The sequence below is a fragment of the Phalacrocorax carbo genome, chromosome 24 (genome assembly GCF_963921805.1).
Source record: "Phalacrocorax carbo chromosome 24, bPhaCar2.1, whole genome shotgun sequence".
Taxonomy (NCBI): domain Eukaryota; kingdom Metazoa; phylum Chordata; class Aves; order Suliformes; family Phalacrocoracidae; genus Phalacrocorax; species Phalacrocorax carbo.
Window position 1 is genome coordinate 4,885,776 of NC_087536.1, and position 19,791 is coordinate 4,905,566.

At 44.9% G+C, this 19,791-nt stretch overlaps 1 protein-coding gene and 1 long non-coding RNA gene across 2 annotated transcripts in view; one reads left to right on the forward strand and one right to left on the reverse strand.

Moving 5' to 3' along the window:
• LOC135317031 (uncharacterized) overlaps window positions 1–19,791 on the forward strand; it is a 150,128-nt gene that overhangs the window by 58,030 nt on the left and 72,307 nt on the right. The gene's annotated exons all lie outside the window — the stretch shown is intronic.
• ADAM28 (ADAM metallopeptidase domain 28) overlaps window positions 13,143–19,791 on the reverse strand; it is a 29,976-nt gene continuing 23,327 nt past the window's right edge. The window contains exons 18-24 of the mRNA XM_064472582.1: window positions 19,122–19,200; window positions 18,111–18,201; window positions 17,666–17,765; window positions 17,317–17,382; window positions 16,916–16,993; window positions 15,892–15,954; window positions 13,143–15,803 (exon numbers count right to left, since the gene is read on the reverse strand). Of these exons, the coding sequence (XP_064328652.1) occupies window positions 15,771–15,803; window positions 15,892–15,954; window positions 16,916–16,993; window positions 17,317–17,382; window positions 17,666–17,765; window positions 18,111–18,201; window positions 19,122–19,200 (510 nt within the window). The 3' untranslated portion in view covers window positions 13,143–15,770. The remainder of the gene's footprint in view (window positions 15,804–15,891; window positions 15,955–16,915; window positions 16,994–17,316; window positions 17,383–17,665; window positions 17,766–18,110; window positions 18,202–19,121; window positions 19,201–19,791) is intronic.

Genomic DNA, 19,791 nt, shown 5'->3' on the forward strand with positions numbered 1-19,791 from the left:
GCACTTTAACATCTCTGGCTTTGCCAAAACTGAAGTTGTTGATGTGTAGGATTTATTAGGCATCGGTTGTCCTTCTGCTGAGATTTGCCTCAAGGTACTGTAGAGATCAAGTGCTGCTTGCAGAATGGACATTTATTTTAAATAATGAACATACCTGGAATTAAAATAATACAAAGATTTTAAGTTTGGACTGCTGCGTGGAATTCAAACCCAGGTGTGCTGGCTGCAAAACGATCAGGAACTGGAAGAGGATTTTGCCTTGTCAGCGTGTTACTCCATCGCTGCCTGCAGCAGGGCTCCTCGCAGCTTCCAGGGACGCAGGGCTTGGCCATTGCACGTGGCAACGTCCCAGGCTGGGTAATTTGCTCGAGGTAGCGGCTCCCACCTTACCGACACGCTGACAGCAACACGACAGAATGTCACTGAGATGCGTGGGTGGAACATCATGTCAGACAAAGGGCTGTATTTTAAATACTGTGTAGTGAATCTGTGGGATTCATTGCTGTGTGAAATTAAATGTACTTGTTTTCCTGAGTGTGATCAGTCACGCTATATATGATGACTGGATGCTTCAGGAAATTAAGTAGTTCTTTGCACTGGAATGATCCCTCGCTATCCCCATGCACGGCTTTGCACAGGTTTCTAACCTACTGGATTTAATATTTCTCTCTGGATGACCTGAACTTTATAGTATTTTTGGCTACAACCTCCTTCGAGGACTGAGGCTCGATCTACACTGACAAACCTTATACTTATAAACCACCTGTTTGGAGCCCTTTCTTTCCTCCTGTGACTGATGTGTTATTTCTGTAGAAGTTGAAACATCTGCCAAGAGAGAGGTGTAAGGCTGCCTGTGAAACCTCTGTTTTCAGGTGTCCCTGATCTGACTGATTTTGCTGGAGCAACTCCCTCATCCCAGGATTCTTCAGCTACTCATACTCCTCTCTCTGACAATGTAATCAGTGAGAAGGTGGAAGGAAGTCACATCAAATCAGGCACTAATGTAGTAAGGTTATGCAAGCTGCGAAATAGATTCTGTAGTCAAGTGAGTCCTGTTATGCAAAAATACAGTTGGCATGTGCAGTCCTAGATTTGAATAACAGCAGGAGTTTCATTTAGTCGGAGGCCCTCAGAAATGATGCAGGCTACATCAGCGAGACCTGCTGCTGATTTGACACTGGGCTGTCTTTGAGAGGATCTAGTCCTGTGCAGGCTGTAAGGCTGTTCCTGGGGATGATTGCCAGTCTGAATGAAGACTGTAATAAACAGGGAACTGCAGCTAAAGCTGGCCTCATGCTTGGCCATCTTTCTGTCGTCAGCAGAGCACTTAAGCATGTACGTAGCTTTGTGAACTAAGCCCGTCCTGAAGCGCATTGACAAAGAGAGGTCACCAAGAGGGTGCTTTTGCACTTATTGTTAAAACCTCTGAGGCTGGCTCCCTGCAGCGTGACACCCTTAGCTTAGCTCTAACTGCGATGATGCCTCGGGGTTCCGCACAACGGCACAGTACCTCCGCGTGCGCTGCAGAGCGCTCTTCCCTTCTGTCCATATGGCCATATTTACAGCTTGAGTTTTACACGTGTTTACTTACTTACAAGGCTTCTGTTGCAAGAGCATGCTGCGGATCAAAAAGGCACACGTTTTGGAGTTTAATTTAAATACATCATTATTAAACTCATAATATTTACTAATGCCTGCAGTTAAGATCACTTACTAATATCTTACTAATATCATACAAAATAAATGAATGCTAGCAGCTCCCTAGGGTAACTGATTAGAAAACAATACTCGTTCTGTTGCTCTGTCAGAGTCCAATCAAAAATCTACTGCAGTCTTTTCTACTGATTTTATGTCATTTTTGGATCAACTCTACAGTGAGACCTGAGTTCTTTTTTTTTTTTTCCAGACAAGGAAATACCACCAATACCTTGTTCGAAAGCTGATGTCACAGAAAATGACCCCCTTAAGTGACAGTATGGGCAGCTTGAGGTTATTTAACTGATGGCCCGAAAGGTCACGCCACTGCTACTGTGCAGTTCAGCATTTCTCCAAAGAGCTGACCTTACTGAAACGCACCCTCTTGTTGTGTCCTCCAAGGTGAACACAACACCAGGCAAATTCCCAACTTGGCACTTCTTTCTCGCAAACGAAAGGGTTTTTTTCTCAGAGGCTAATGTTAATAACCCTAAATCAAACCCAGAAAGTGAGCGACAGCAAATAGCAGCCTTCCTGCTCTTACCAGGTGGGTAGATTTGGGAATAGTCCCTTATTTCCCATGGGCCAAAGGACCAAGAATTTGGGACTGTATTATATGGAAGAGGAGAGGAGATGGTCTGGGGAGCACAGGTTTAATTGGCAGTGAAAGGTTGCTTCCTCAGGCTGCACAGGGCAAAGTTATACAAACCTGGGTTTTAACAAGCTCCCATTTTGTCTGTGACAGCTGCTTCTCTCGCAATTTTGGAAAGATTGCATGAAGTTGCTGCCTCGCTTTCCCCATCTGGAAGGCTGCAACACTAAACTCTGACATGCTGACTGTGCAGGCATATTTGGAGGATTAGTTAATGTTTTCAAAGTGGTTTGTAAATCCCATGAACTCCTCAGACAATGCAGAAGTGAGCAATAGTCTGATTTCTTCAGCACATGCTATTCCATTTTTGAGGTGTTCTTTCGTAACTCAATCTGCCAGGATGCACAGTAGTTTCTACTCCTCTCTTCACACAGCCAGTTTCCACTGGTGTTCATAGGACATAACAGTTTAGGACTAAAATGGGTTTTGATAGTTTTTTCTCACTAAATCATCGCTTAATTTCTAGAGCTTGCGGTCTCGATTAGGTTCCAGCTTGTGTGTGAAGAAGCCCACGTTGCTGTCACGTGTGACTGAGAAAGGCAATGCTGGGGTGTTTTATTTCTTCGAGTGGAATAAGTTGAAGATCTGAAAGTTTTGTGATAATATCCTTGTGATACTGTTTTAATTGAATTTTCATGGTGGGACAGGAACCGTATTCTCTAGATAAGAGCATCCTTCCTAAGAGGCCATGCACAGCAGACTGCAAAGGTTAGTCTTAACCAAAGGGAGACATCCCTCCTTACGCAGTCCAGCAAGTTTTCTGTGTGCTATGGGGTCGTACTTGTGTCTTGCATGAGGAGCTGTCTCTCCTCCTCAGACCAAGGAACAGCCTTGTGTGCTGCTGTGTTAGTCAGCAAGGGCTCCCTAAAGAGGGTTGGTTCACAGGTTCCTGTGAAAACATTCCTGTTTTTAAACAGCAAATGGCTTGTCAGGTAAATCAAAGTTGGCACAGATTATCCTTATCCACTTACAAACCTGATTTTTCAAAGATTAAAAACTGTGACATGAGTGTGCTTTGAATTCTTGAGTTGCTGGGTTTGGATTATTTTTTTTTTTGGCAAACTGACAGGGAAAGATGAGGGGGTTGCTTTTTGCCAAAGAAGGAAATACAATGTAATTCTGTAGCAAAATCTATCTCATATTTTCTTTTTAACTAAAATATTCGACAATACAAAGTAAGTCACTGGTGAAAAGAGATTGATGCCATTTAATTGCATTTTTTGAATGGAGATATCTTCCTGACAACCCGTCTATAGTCACAAGCGCAATCAGTGGCTCACGGAGCAAACGCTGCACTTCAGCATGCTGAAGTGTATGGACAGGCCAACCTTTGCCTGTGTCAGATGTGGGCAAACTCAGGCAGATGCAAGCTCTTTAGCCCAGGCACCAAGTCATCTAAGTACAGACCAGCTCTGTGCTGGAAGTTTATTCTTTATCATTTTAACACAAAGATGTGGTTTTGCTTCTTAGACATGAGTTATAGCGGTGCAGCTGTGACTTTCAGGTTGATATCCAGCCCGTGTGGAGCTCAGTGCAGGGCGAGATCACATCTCCCTGCACTCGTTGGAGCGGTCATCAGCTACTGAAGTTCCTGAGGTTGCTGGATCGGTCAAATGCTGAAAAGTTGGAGCGGTGGCGAGTCCAGCTTGCCTAAAGGTCAGTCTTGATACCATTTGGGTGACATCCGCGTGCAGAGAGCTTCCTTCCTGCTAAAGCCTCAGGGGCTCTTTGCAGGAGAGCTCTTTGCAGCACAGCCTGAGCTCCCTCGCTTTGGGAGTGATGTGCTCCACTGATTCGTGGCACCAGCGTGATGGACTGAGGTCTCACAAGGTTTACGTGTGAGGCAGAGCTGCCTCCTGGCAAAACCTACCATCAGCGTGAGTGGAAGATGACAAGCTGGCTTGTGCAGAGAAAGAAGCTGCGCTCAGGATGTTGCAGCTCGTGTTCTCTTCCAAGCTGGGGTTAGATGGGGTGCTTGCAAAGAGATGTTACCTTACCTGCACCCAAGGCTTTTAAACTGAACACAAAGGTGCAGAATTTAAAGCTGCACAGGGAAATAAATAAAGCTTTGGTCTAGTCTTAAAATCTCACAGCCAAGAGTCTGCTGCTGCCTATGGGAGTTCAGGAGTAGAAGGTCAGATTCTCCTGCTCTCTCTCCTGGCTTTCGCTCTGTATGTGAACAGACTAACAATCATGCAGACCTAGGCAGTCTAAAGCTGCAAGAAGTCAGGTTTCAGCTTTTTGGAGTCACAAAGGTGTGTAGAAAATGAGCTGCATCATTCAGGAGGAGTTTCTATTGCCTGAACACCCTTAACCCCAGCCAAAGTGTTTCAGATCAGTGCCATCGGAGTACAGGCAGCCTTGAAAACTGTGCCTTTATATGTCCTGAAATGAAACGCTCAAAACATGAGTATAGTCTAAGGTAAACAAAACTTCTCATGTTTCGTATGCCCCAACCACAGCTCCTAAAGCTAGCGTAGCATGGTGAGGGTAAGCGAATTTTCAGTGCAATGATCGTTTTGTGTAACTCGTGTAGCCATCCTGAGAAACCCTTGGCATCCTGGATTGTGCCTGTCGATGCCTGGTAGTTTGCACAATTGGAAGCTGCTTATAACCTGTGTACTGTGGTCAGACATTCAGAGACATCTGCGTGTTTAGCTACCATGTTCATCTAAATACCTTTGATTTGGGTTTTGGAAGACTTTATAGTTTGCTTTTTTTTTTTTTAGCTAAAATAGGTCATTTCTTCTTACTGTTTGCAAAACAATTCAAAGTGTGTGTGTATTATTAATTTCTCTTCCTTTTGCACATCCTTTCAAGATCCTTTCTAAAGAGGGTTGTCGAATATGTTTTTATCAAGAGTCTGTGCCCCCACCTGCTAATGCATTTAATATAAATTCACTCTGTCCTTGCAGATTACATTATGCAGTCTGGGGTTGATGGACTTTTTAATAAAGTGACTATCGGAGACAGATTTGATAAAAGACATGCCACATCTAATGATGTTTAATGAAAATAAAAGCTTTGGGGTTTGGTGTCCTGCCCATTAACTTAAGTGTGATTATATTTATTGTCCATCAGGCAGTTCGACACAGGCTCAGTCAGACAATGAAATTTTAGTGTTACAGTAAAAACAGAAAACAGGATGAATGCTTTGGTTGGGGCAGAGAGGGTTTGTGAAGGGCACGTTAAATCTATGGAAACGTGGCCACTGACTTCAGCAGGGATCAAACCGGGCTGCAGATACTGCCAGGGAAGAAACAAGAATAACACTGCAAGTATTTCTGGTTACGGTTGAAGTCGTATGTTGATGTGTACCAAAATGCTTCTGTTTTCCCTCATGTTCTCTGCCTGTTCGTGGTGGCTCTGGAGATAATGGTGTGTCTGGGTATGGCTTATTCCACTTCTGATGGAGCCTTCCTGGCTGTGAGGAAGACCATGGGCTTGGCAGGGTACAGTCGCAGCTGAAGGTGCTCTGTAAGATAAGCAAAAAAATGTAAGAGAAGTGATAGCAATGATGCTATAGAGAATGACAAGACTTTCTTATAAGATCAAGTATGTGCTTAAAACTAAGCACACATTAAGATTCAAGGGCACTGGTGTCACTGGAGTCCCGGTAACGTGGGGCAGAGATGGACACCCAGCGCGGGTTTTCCACTAGTGGGTTCGTGGCTTAACACCAGATCAGTTTTTCCTCCCTGACCTGTTCATAATGCCAAACCAGACCCGTGCTAGAGAGTTTCTAGATCTGGTTGGAAAAGACTTAAGAAATGTAGTTTTTTAAAACTTCACCATAAAAATATTTAGAGTTTTCCAACTGATCTAGTGAAAAGTGATCATTTGGGGGAGGAGGGAAAGAGGTCATTTTGTTCTATTTTTTCTCTGCTCCCTTCTCCTTCCTTTTCTTTTCTTTGTATAAAAGAATGATAAAGCAGAAATATAGACACCAAGGAGAGGGAAATACAGGACCCTGGGAAACTGGGAATAAAACTGGTCTTATTCTCCCTTCAAAACAGAGAAAGTCTGCAACAGTTGAAAAATGCCTCAAAAATCATGTTGAAAAAAGGACCATTTTTTCACTGGAAAAAAATTAATTTCAGAAATACTACAAGATGGAGTAAGTTTTGTCCAGCTGAATATAGTGAGCCAATGCATCGGGAAAATAAGTAAAGAAAACCTCCTGACCATTCTCTTAAATGTACCGATTACTTCAGTTACTCAGCAGGTTTAGAATTGATTATAGATTTTTGTTTTTCAGAGAAATCAAATACAGAATAATTTAAAACAAATTCTGTTGAAGGGGTTTTAAAAACATCGTATGCAAAACACACTGGCCAGAATTCAAAGGATTGGCTGGAAGGAACAGTAGCTGGCTGTAAAGGAGGAATGAACATCTTGAATAATACATGTGATAAAGAAATAAGGTTGACCCAAAACTATAAAAACATTCTGAAATGAAGATTCCGTGTTACGTTAAATATTTTCTAAATTAATCTCTCTCTACATAGAGATGGCAGTGTGCTGTGCTATCATGTGCAGTTCCACATGCTTTCTATAGGCACGTGTGCCTCTATAGCAGTTATACACGTTTGTTGCAGTTAACACGCGCAGCAGCCTTTACCTTCATGTATCAAAGTATTCTATGGATGAACACAGCATTCTGTTCAGTCTACACCTATTCATACATAAATATTAATACATATTCCACATGAATACACAAAGCACCTTTGAGTCTTTCAAACCCTGAGGATACACAGCACTCCCCAGAACAGAGTAATACTTAAAAATAATAAGAGCAGTACTTCTTGCTTTGTTCCACGAGCAGAGACAGCACCAAGCGTGTCTCGGTGTGTTCTCGCCCTTGGGTGAGCTGGGCTGAGCTGGTGCCTGGCAGGCGGGTCCCACCGGCTGCGAGGAGGACGAGGCCCCTCCAGCGGAGCTGGGGAGGGAGAGGAGGCCCTTGCCCGGCTGCGGCGGGGAGCTGGGGAGCAGCACAGCAGCCTGCGCAGCTGGGGCTGTCTCCTGCCACCCCACTGTGGGGAACACTGCAGCTCGCAGGGAGCCCTGTGCTGTTCCAGGTCAACGATTCCTGTATCGCAGTGTGTCAGTTTAAAATTCACTTGTGTGTGGGGAGGGCACAGCCTGGTCTGTGGGCTCCAGAGAGCGGTCAAAGGTTGAATCCTGCACAGGGAGAGGAAAATTTGCCAGAGAACAGACAGGTGCCAATTACCTGTCGGCAGCTACCACTTCCAGGTAGGAAGATGGGTCAAGTCAAGGTCTTAAATTAGACCTGCTCCAAAATTGGGTGGATTTGCAAGGCAAACCCTGGCTGAAGGGGATGGGATCTGCCCTTAGCAACAGCCACAGCTCGCTGGAAAATGAGCAGCGTTAGCATTGCCAGCTGGGGTTTTCTTTCCTCCGAGATTCACAGTGACAGGACCCATGGCACCACCCACTCTTCACAGCAGGGTCGAGCACCGGCAGCTCTCACTTTACAGAGCAAGGGTGGTCCAAATCCCCAGCTTTTGCAAAACCTCCCACTATCTGCCTTCTACTGCAGCTCCTGAGATACGGCTCGCATAAGTACAGTTTGCTAAACATGTCAAAATCAATCCAAGTGAATGATGCTGTGCAACTTTGAGACAGTTTCCGCTGCCCAGGATCGCATCATGGCTTCCCTAACAAGACATGATGCGTAAGCTCAGCAGGCTGAATGTTGCCACTTATTTTCATTCCTAGTCACACTTTCTAACAGGTTTATTTCTGGTGTACAGAGGCAACTGCTGGCTGGCCCATGAATTTTTTAAACTAACATTGGAGTTTTCTGTGCTACTCCTACATGTCGTGGGGTAGATGCTCAGAAGATGCATATATGTAACTGCTTCCCCCCACCCCTTCTGTTGGGCATAATTTGGCATATATCTCACAAACATCTATGCTGCTTAGCACATTTTAAATAAGTAATGAGAAGGCACTATTCTTTTGATTGCAGCATTCATAATGATGGCAGTGATTAAGTAAATGACTCTAACCCTATGTCAGGATGGCTTTTAAGGCAAGGAAATGGTGACATGAATAAGGAATAGGTGTGAAATTAGTAACGTAATCAGTCAAGGGAAACAAAAAACAAGATGTTGTTATGAATTAGAGCTCTTGCTCATTTCTGACAGAGATCTTGTGTTTCCGCTCTGGTTAAGTTTGAAGAGTTTTGGGTCAGGTCTTATCAGTGAGAGGGGGAAGTCTGTCTGCTGGTTTATAACGTCTAGACAGCTGCCGAGGTATAGCGATAAGTGCACAATTAGATCCCGCTCCCCTTCTCATTTCCTGTGGGCTTTGGCCACCTTGTGACTTGTGCTGCTCAGACCTGCGGTTAGGCAGGAGACTACTTTTGGCACGCGGTGTGCTAATCCAGGCCAAGAAGCTCCAGTGACAAGCTGGAAGGTTTAGCTAACCCGGGTTCCCAGCATGGTACGCAGACCAGCTGCTGACACCCCAAAACCTGGAATCCAGCGCTTCTCCTTCCCAGTGCCTCTGGGACTGCGCCTGTTCGTTTTAATCCACCTGTGTTTTGGACCAAAAGGGAGCAGTTCCACACGGCCATCTAAGGTTCCCTGTCCTCATTTGTAGATCTCTTCCTGCCTGCACTCTGCAGTGGGTCATTAATATTTCAGGTTTATTTTCCATTCAGCTATGTGCCTGCAGCACACAGCTGATTCTAGCATGAAAAATTCACAGCAAATTACAGTTATCCGGAGGTCCGGTGATTGCCGGATGAGTCACGCCCAGGGTCCCACGGCGGTTTCTCCCTCTCCCGTTTTCTGGGTGTTGGGCTGCTGCAGTGTATTTGGACCTGTGCAGGGTGACTTTTTTTTCCTTTGCAGGGCTTCAGCATTGGGACTGTCAAACACAAATCAATCCCAGCAGAGCGGTGTGTCAGTAGATTGTGTGTTAAGAGAGGTGGCAGCGTCAGAGGATTTTAGTATGTGCTTTAGTGTTGTTACTGCAAGTCATTCTTGCTATTAAAGCCTAGAAAAGACCAGCACAGCCCCCTTTGTGTGGGCTGCTATAAACGCACAAAAAAAGAGAGTGGGGATCCACACAGGTACAAACCACATGGAGGTTAGATAAGTGATCCCAATGGGCTCAGCCCAAAAATGGGGTTGGGCATCCCCTCCGCAGCCAGCAGAGGTGAGTGAGGGCCTCTGAGTTCTGAGAGATGAGGCGGATGGGGAGAGGAAAGAGGAGCCAGTGTCCTTATTTTGAACATGAAAGCTGAAGCACAAGGAACTTAAGGCTGGAATTGAATTTCTAGGTGAGTGAGCTTAATGTGCAGGGTGTGTGTAAGATGCTAAACTTCTGAAAAGCCAACCCTTGATTGCAGCTGCCAAGTGCCAAGAAATCTGACCACTGCTGTGGGAGTCAATCCCGTAGTGCTGTCTGAGGATCAAAGACGGAGTGTTGCCTTGAAATCTGGCTCAAAGCTGCATGAGCAATGTCACCTAGGCAGTGGGAATTTTCTTGCTTTTCTCAGGTGTGTCTGTTGGGAGCGAAGGCAGCATAAGCAGAGAATGGAGAGGGGTGGACTTGTACCAGAGTTAGACGCCTGCAGCAAAGCATGTAGGTGCTCCATCGGCGTCTCTGAAGGGGGTGAATCATGTTCATCTATTTCAAGTATGTTGACTGCGAGACTACGCTGTGGTTTTGGGGTTTTTTTTCTCCTCTGTTCAACTCCTCTCTTGGGTTATGAAGCCTCATCACAGAATGGGGTTGGGAGCAGGGATTTTTAGATGAGCTAATTTATAAAACATGTTTAGCAATTCACTGGAGCACTTTAACGGGATGCATCCACCAATGGGATTCAGGGACACGTCTCTCAGTGATAGCTGCAAAAAGTAACATGGAAAATGCATTACTCCAGTGCACTTAAGGACATGAAAATATAGCTTCAGTGTATGGCAGAGAGCAGCTCGTTTCTCTCTCCATGCATGAACAGATGTAAGAGAGAGATCTGTTCTGTATCCGCAGCACAGAGTAAGCGCGCCTGAGCTCTGTCCTCACCTGTACTGAGGCTTGCTAGGGAGGTTCTCCAGTCTTTCTCAATGATTTGTGACTGCTGAAGGGAGATGCCTCCCTTGCTGAAGTCCTGCTGAAGCTGTGTTATTCTTTTCATTTATCCTGTTGCTTAGTGCTGTGCACTCAGATCTGTTTTGTCAGGCGTGTGACCAAGGTTTCCGTGTGGACCTGGGCGCAGTGGCTTAGACCAATCCCATGGAAACTGCTTTGCCTTTTTTAATAGCTCTTGCAGACACATCGATCAATATTTCAGCCTCTACTTTTTTTTTCCCTAGACCTTCTAAAGGCTGGGGACATGCATTATGTGGAATTATTTATGGATCTAATGTCAGTAACAGCCTGTTCATTTCTGTGCCACTTTTCTGAAGATTGCTTTAAAGTCATCCGGGGGCCAGGGCAATTGCTGGCAGCCTGGCAGACACCCCTGCTCTCTTCCCAGGGCCTCCCATTTCCTCGGCACCAGAGGAAGATTAGAAGCATCCAGCAGTGCCGTACTCGGGAAGTTATCAATAAACTGATGATTAAAGACTGGCACTTCTCAGCCACTGGTAAATAACACTAAGTAGCTGATGGCTGAGGTTCACGTTTAGTGATATTATCAGCCGGTGGCAAAGGCCGTCATGGTTGGAGCCATTTGTTTTGTAGTGCTGGAGAGCCATTAGGCCCACTTGGGTGGTAGACAGACAGTAAGGTCTGAATTCTTAGGGTCTGTCAGCTAGGAAATCTTCAATATTTCCATGAATTTTCACTGATTTGCACATCAGCGGGTTCAACCTGTGGCCTTTTATTCACTTATTTGTTAAGATGGTAATGATTTATGCAGTACTACGAGGCTACGAAAGATCTACTCGCATAAGGAAGCAAAAGGGGAAGAAAATTCTTAATTTCAAGTTACAAGTGACATTTATTATTAATTTTAGTAAGGGCTGGTAGAAAACATTTTGTTTTCTGGTCAGTAAAACCTGAATCAATTAGAACTGCCTCTTGCTGTGTAGAGCTTCAAGCATGTACTGCCTATTGTGTCATAATTGAAGGGTTGGCTTTGGCCTATTTATTAGCTTTCTGGTGCCTCTGTGTCTGAAAATCTGAATGTGCTCCAATCTCCCCACTCTTCCTGGCTGATGGAGTCCTTGTTAATGTCTCCTGAATCTATAGCCCAAGGTCAGAGGATGCAGTAAATTCAGAATTGATGCATTCGAGGTGATGGCAGTCATCCGATAGCAAGCGAGAGAAACTTCTTTTCCATGCCCCATTGCCCTCTAATGGCCAGTGTTGAATCTGCACAGCAAAGTGGACGGTTCAGAGGGACAGGTAGGAACTACTGAGGAAACTGGTCTGTTGTGATGGTCGGGTGTGTGCCTTATTTTCAAGAACACCCCAAAACTGTTCACAGTGAAGATTGGTTTGGGGGTGCAAAGAGGAAAAGGTTTGCTCTCTTGGTAGCACCATCCCTCAGAGGCAGATGGAGGGAGGGAAAAGAGGGATGGAAGAGGGTGGTAAATTCAGAGATTGAAAAGAAGCAAATAAAAAAAAAAAGACATTTTTGTTTTCCCATGGGGTAAAGGGAGATGGAGGAGCAACTGCTCACTCGTACTAAAAAGAAACCACCCCAAAAACAGTTGTAAACTGCGTTGCTTTTGGGCCAGGAGCAAGACAAGGGTCTGGCACATGGCTCCTGCATAGCAAATGCAAATTCAGTCAGTGTCAGTTCACTGGTGGTGACTGCACTGTGCCAAAATCCCTTCTGTATTTAACTATGTGATGCCAGCAGGTGGCCTTGCTGCTCTGCTGGACCGTGCGTGTGGCAAGTCATGCTGGATCAAACTATTGCAATTCGGTGAAAAGCATGAGGCTGTGGAGGGAAATGCATCTGATGATGTATTACCCCTCTGGGGCTGCATGCTGCAGGGTCTTGACAATTGGGATGCTGAAGATGTCTTTAGTTTTCTTGGGTTTGCTTTCCTCCTGCAATAGAGGCATTTTAACAGTAGATGTCACGTTTGCATAACGGAACGATGGGTTGTACCTACAGACGAGCCCTTTTGTGCAAGGCCCAGCTGGAATGACAGAACATGTGCTTCATCGCAGGAGATGCCATCACCTCTCCTCTGCATGCTGGGGCCAAGAAAAGCTCTAAGTCATAAACTGCTGTGTGCTCTTATATACTTTTCTTAAGTTTCTACTGCAAGTCGCTGCTGCAGATGGATGCTCGGTCTCAGTACAGCACTCTCGCGCTGCTTGGGCGCTGGGGTGCAGGCTTTGCTTACTGAAAGTGTTCAGTTATTAAGGAGGTTTGAGCCTAGACAGGTCAAACAGAACCGCTGGTTTTCTGCAGGAGAAAGTGAGCCCAAGCCCCATGGTTTGGGAGTTGAATCTTAGAAAGTTAATTAAGAAGCAGGAATTCTCCAGACTTCAGCTTGTTTCAAATCTCTGTATCCATGGAAAATTCTTGAGTGCTCACAAGGTGGGAAAGGTTGGAAACCATAAAGGAACAGATTTTAAGGTGGCAGAAAAATTGTGATGTAGTGTTTTGTCAATCTGTATTATAAATTTAATTCAGCTTTACTGACTGACTTGGCAGGGTTTGGCAATACCTGTGAATGACCTTTTTGGCCCAAACCAGGAGCTTCAGGGAGTTGGCAACCTTATAAATGATTCCACTTTACACTATTGTCATGTGTTTCATGTGCAAATGATGATCTCTAAAAAACAAACCAACTACTTCCAGTTTAAACAGAACACTTCTAATATAGAAATATTTGTAAATATGTTAATTACAGTTCATAAAAAATAATTTCTGAATCTTTGCACCATAATCAAATACAGATAGATTAAAATACATTTCTGGCTGTACTGGTTTTGGCTGGGAGAGAGTTAATTTTATCACAGTAGCTGGTGCGGGGCTGTGTTTGGATTGGTGCTGGAAGCAGTGCTGATAACCCAGGGATGGTTTCATGCACAAAGCCAAGGCCTCTTCTGCCCCTCACCCCACCCCACCAGCGAGGGGCTGGGGGGGCACGGCCGGGACAGTGACCCCAACTGGCCCCAGGGATGTCCCACACCGCATGGGTCATGCTCAGCGCATAGAGCTGGGGGAAAGCTGGTTGGGGGGCAAGTGCTTGGGGACTGGCTGGGCATCAGCTGGAGGGGTGGGGAGCAATTGCATCGTACATCACTTGCTCTGTATATTCTATTATTATTACTACTATTTTATTTTACTTCAATTACTAAACTGTTCTTATCTCAGCCCACAAGTTTTCTTACTTTTACCCTTCCAATTCTCTCCCCCATCCCACTGTGGGGAGTGAGCAAACGGCCGCGGGGGGCTCAGTCACTGGCTGGGGTTAAATCCCGACACTGGCTCAAATAAAGAAGTAATTATCCAAAGTGGAAGAAAGCTATGCTCTTCCAATAAAATCTCTCCTAAAACAAAAAACCCACCTCACTCCTCAAACTGAAGACTGTAATTACATCACATCTGTGTTTTGCAGAGCGTACAGTACTCGATTGGCAACCTCAAAGCAAACCTAGGCCAAAAGAAGAAATTGGGGTTTTTTAATATGCATTTCTGTATGGGAGATGATGGATCTGCAGCACGCAGCTGCAGTAACGGTCACTGTAAATGACAAGGCTCCGCGTTTGAAAAGTAACTGTGCAGTTATGTGTTCAGTATCCGAACAAGATTACGTGGACCAGGATTTCAGTAAGTGTGAGCTGGTTCGTGAGCCTGAGTAGAAGGTTTCAGGCCCTCTGAGGGTTGGGCTTTTCAAAAAAGTTCTAAACAGGCCCTGGCCAGCACCAAGTACAGGTAGAGGTTAGTACGCACAACGCTGGCCCGAGGCCCCAGAGCTTGTTTTGGTAGTTTGGCAGCCATGTGGTCTTCTTGAGCAAAGCCACTGTGCCCAAGGGCTGGAAACTGCCTTCCTGAGTCACAGCGTAATCGGTTTGGATCTGTGTTCTAATTTTGATCCTGGTCCAAACTCAAATCCAGTTCAAACTGGAACCTCTATAAAATCTTGAGTACTTTGGGTTCAGGACGATTTTGTTTCTCTTTTTTCCTTTTTCCTTTTTTTTTTTTCTGGTAAAATTTTTGTTCCTTGAAAAACACTTCTGTGTGCTTTAGCTTAAAATATTAATGCTGATCGCATGAACAATATCGGTGCCAACGCTAACAATAGCATCAGTGCCAGCACCCTCACAGTATCATTAACATCAATGCCAACAGTATCATGCAGATCTACGCCAGCAGGCCGATAGTGTCAACAACACTGATGCCAGCAGGCCAGAACGAATGAAGAACCCCTCAGTAGTAAACCCGCGTGCTAAGCCTCACGCTGCGATGCTGTCCCACAATAACAAACCCCTGTGCCCAGCCTAGTTCTCATTAGCAACTTTACAATAACACGCCCCGGTGCAAGAGCAATTAAATGAAAACACCAAGGTGTGTATATCCTGGAAGGGAGAAAGACTCGGATTATTTCTGGAGCTGAGGGGCAAATGAAATAAATGATTAAGGATTTTGTTGACTGTGCTTTTCTAAATTTTTCTGTCTGAGGGCAATGATGGCAGCTGGAGCTCTCCTAAACTGGCACAGCCAGAGCTCTGGGAGCGCTTGCAAGCAGCAAGTGGTTTGACTCCTGTGTGCTTTGCTTTTGAGCGTATCTCCAGTTCTACCTACTCAACAGAGGAATCTTGTTTAGCAGGTAATCTAAGGATTAATGACAGGGTCTGATCCAGAAGGATCTTTCCAGAATTGATGCATTTCCAGTGTGTGATCTGATTATTCCAAGGCTAGTTCAGGCCTTGAGGACACAAACTTTGCTCCAAAGGGCAGGAAGGTTTTTTTTCTTTTTCCAGAACTTGCAGCTTGCACATGAAGGAGGAGATCTGGTCTGTTGCTGAAGAGAGGGCTGGCAAAGAGCCACGAATGTAGAAAAAGTTTACAATTTACAAATATACAGTAGCCATACTTTCCCTGATCTTCTCAGGTCTGTACCCAGAAAAGCGGTATAGATGCAGGGCATCCCAGTGCGGCCACATCCTTCAGCAGTGGCCTCGGAGTTAGGATGTGTTAAGCAGCCTTCATCACTTACTCCTGGTCTACACCTCAGTGCAAGTAGCGATTCTGCTTCGTTTCCTTTTGGACAGTAGCTTGATGTCATCACCGAAGAGTTCCTCGCTGTTTGAAATCCAGCCTTTTTCTTTTAAAGCAGCTGTCAATCAGTTGTTCTTTTTTTAAAGAGAACAGGAAGACTATCTTGGTTGCCTTTGCCAAAAGTGGAGGAATCAGGGGACAAACAAATTGTCCCTGAAAATTTCAGGTATCTTGATCAGCCCTTCTTCAGAAGCTTCACACTCTGGGATTAACCGGAGGTTTTAAAGCCTATGTGAAAAAGAGTTCAACAAATCAGTGTGCCTGGTGCAGTTTCAACAAACTAAAGAATTGCTGTCGGCATTTGAACTCGGGTTACCTTTGGTGGAGGTGGAGGTCTGCCTTTGGGAACTGGGAGATGAGCAGGTTTTCTCTCTGGTGCCTGTAACAAAAATGTAGTTTAAATGTCATTAGCCTTCCCTGTCTGAGCAGCTGCAGAACCCCCTCAGAGCTCAGCCGCTACTGTTATCTCATATATTTGCTACAGCATTCTCCCAGTGGAAAAACTAGGGGTGCATTAGATAATTCTGTTCACATACAAGAAGACACAATAATACAAACAGGAAGGGGTATAGACCTCCTGTTTCAGAAGACCAGTGAGCTATTCTCAATGTGTAAATGCATCGGTATCTCAAGTATCCATGCTCCAATAGACTGCTTAGGAAGGTAAAGCTCAAGGCGCATGTGTGTTTATAATCAAGCTGATATGTGGGGTTTTAAAATCTTCTTATTTAGTCCTGATCCATCATTCTTTACACAGGCAGTACTATGCCATCAGGTTGTTAGTGTGAAGGTTTTTACAGCCTTGTATCAGGTGGGCAGGGGCTCAAATGCCGAGATGGTGAATATCTGAGGGAGATATTTTCATTTAAGTAGGATGCTTTGGGTTTATTAATGGCAAATACTTGTATTCTTCTGGTTTCCAATTTTTTTAAGAATTAAAAAAAAATATATATGTATGTGCACACATTGATGGAGAACCCCTCACAGGTGGCATCTTTAGGGAGGACTACCAGATCTCCACAATACAGGGCCCATTGCAGCTGTCTGCAGTAGCAAAGTGCTCTTCATTTGCATTGTGTTTGCACCTGAAATGCCTGTTGGTTTGGGCTCCATGTGCTATGGCTAATGAGATGTGCTTGTCATGGGTGCAGGACTCCTTGGCACAGATTAAGAGTATCTTGTACAGTTTAGGATTACATGGCTCCTACCCTAAAAAATATGTGGTTTGAATGTCTGTTGTTTTTTTTTAATCGTAGTCAGAAACTGAAAATAATAATTGGCAGCTGATAGTCATTTGCAACTCAGATGAAAGATGGGAAAAGTTGCAGGGTTATACTTACAAAAATCTGTTCTGTGTGAGAGGAGGCTGGTTTGGTGGCAGGAACAGGAGGTGGGGGACCTTTTGGCCTTACAACAGGCTGTAAAAGAAGAGAATGTAAAACATATTGACCCTATATACATATTGCATATGTGTGCCTCCACACCTTCCTGTGGGAAGGTGCAGGCTTGTGGTCTATATAAAAAGTGCATTAATAGGGGTAAAAGGATATATTCATTTCAGAAGCAGGGTTGCTTTATGCTATCTGGCCCTGAGAGAACATGCAGGGCCTTATCGGGAGTGCAGTGATTTCCCCAGCCTTTGGAATCAGATTGTCATTGTGGTCCAGCACAGCGGGAACTGGAAAGTGCTCTCTTCCCTAAAGCCAACATGAAAGCAACGAAATTCTCTAGAAGTACTTACGCTCTGGAGCTGTGGTTTGTTCTCCTGCGGTGGAGGCACGGGAAGGAGAAGTTTCTTGTCATTCAGCTGAAAACAGGGAACGGTTAAATTGGGTGGAGCCCTTATCTTGTGTATTATCTTTACATGCCCCTAAGAAGCTGCAGGCAGATTACTTGGGGTCCTAGTGCCATGTGCTTTCCCTACTCCCTCATCATGCTGGGATTCACAGCACTCTCCTCTCAGCCCTAGACAAGCATTTTGAAGCCCTCCTGGAAGTGTAGAGCACTTTGGCTGATGAGTTTTGATGTTTCAACCCCTCGGTCACAGTCCCAGGGAAACTTCAGCTGACCCAGCACCTCCCCACTCTTACCTTCTGGTCAGGTCCAGCCAGGCCGTGGTGTTCTCTGTGCCTTTGTTCTTGATCCACAAAGACTTGGTTTGTGGCTCCAGGTCCCCTTCTGGTCTGGCAGCTGTGCAAATATTACATATAACTGTAAATCTTACCCTGACTGAAGTAAAAAAACCTGCTGAAGTTTAATGTCTGCCTTACTCCTGTTGGTGTGTTATATAGCCAAGTCCTTTCTTTATTCCTTTCTTTTCCCCCCTTATTTTAATAATTTAGGATCAATCTTGAGAGCTAGTTTCAAGTCTTAAGTCTGTTCTCATCTATGGGTTTTCTGAAACAGCTCAACAAAGGTCATGGACCAACTTCCTTGGCTTTCATTCCACCCGCTTTGAAAACCCCAGCTTAAAACTTATCCAGAAGTTGCTTGGCTTTAGGTTGGATTTTTCCTCAATGGGGGCAAGCATTTTACCTCTTCTTGAATACTCGGAAGCGGATAAGTAACACTGCTGCAGCTGCTGTGACAGCGAGGACAACCAGCACTCCGGCAACAATAGCGAAGCCTGTAGGGTGAGAGAACGCAAGTTGCTGTTGCTTAAAAGATCCACTATTACTGAGTGGTTTCCCATCACAACCACTGGCAAAGCAACTTTTTTATCAAGGCAAGACCCTATTTTCGTCGCTATTGCTCAAGTTTGTGGCTGCTTGTCCTGCCAGAAATGGTGATGGAAAGGAATATATTCCTGCCATTTTTGCAATATTTGAAGACTGGTTATTGCCTGCCCTGTCCTTGGGCTAAGCAAACCTAGCCCTTACCATCCATCCTCAAGGATCATTTCATTGTCATTCCTCTCCTCTTTCTCCAAGGGTGTTACCCAAAACTGGGCACAGGCATTGTATCAACTAAGGCTTCACAGTTTTCCTTCAATAAAGCTATTTTAAAGCCTAAACCAAGCCATAATGTTGAGAGCTGACAGTGTTCTAGTGAGTGTGGAGAGGGAGCAAAAATATTTAATAACAAAGGCTTATAATTTCTTTCTCCCAAACACACGGAAATCTGTACAGCAAGTATTTTCCCTCAGAGGCAGAGCAGTTAAAGGCCAGCTCCATGCAGATGATAAAGAAATGAACTTGCCCGTCTCCCTCACAGCAAAACCTCTGGGAGTTTGCCTCCACTCAAATTTGACAGTGAGCTAATATGGTGTGCTTGTTATCTCAGGATGGAGAAAGGAAAAGCCTGCTACTCTAAATAATCTCTCGGGTGTATCGCTTCTGTCGGGTTGGAAAGAAGAAGAGCTTGCTCTAGTCATTCATACAAGCTGCAGCGACTTAAAGATGCGTGGAATTCGGAGACCTAGATACGCAGTATTTGCAATGGGACGGTCTGGCACCTGGCGCAAGTTAGGGCTCTTTCAGTGGAGTTAAAGCAGCTCATTTCAGCCCACGGATTCCAGTACTCAGTGGGTGACCATGCAGCACTTACTGGTAACTGCTGTTGAGCTGCCACAGGTTGGTGGTGCCCATCCTTCTTCACACTGGCATTGCAACTCGTGGTCACACACCTAAGGAAGCACAAAGCCAGGAATATCTTCAGGTTGGAAATATGAGTGAAGCTGTGATGTCATAAAACTTCAGTGGCTCTGGATCAGGGTCCTGGTAAGCTTATCAAAGCTAGGTCTGGAAACGCCCTCTCATTTCACTTGGACGAAAAATTTAGCACAGAGAGTAGCAGTAAAGGATAGGCCTGACCGCCTGCTATCGTGTGCCTTTTGCAGGTGTTTCTGCAGTGAAAGCTACGGTACAAGGCACAGAGCAGGGGAGTTGCTCTTTACATCTGTACGTCTCTGACCGCTCAGGTCAGATGAGCACAGTTATCTTCCCAAAACAGAAGGTGACCTGAAAGAGGATAGCTGTGATACCGTGGCTGAGAGGCAGGGCCAGACTCAGAATCATGATCATCTCCTGTGACCTCCTTGGCAAAAATATTGATGTTGTATCAGGTTAGGTTTGCTTTCCTAAAAATGTAGGAAGCTCCTAACTCCACGGCTTTTGCAAATTCCTGTCCCAAAGACTTAAATACTATCATCAATAAGGCCTGTAGCTGATATGCACAATTCTCTTGGGGTTTTTGTTAAGTTAATAGCATCAAATGT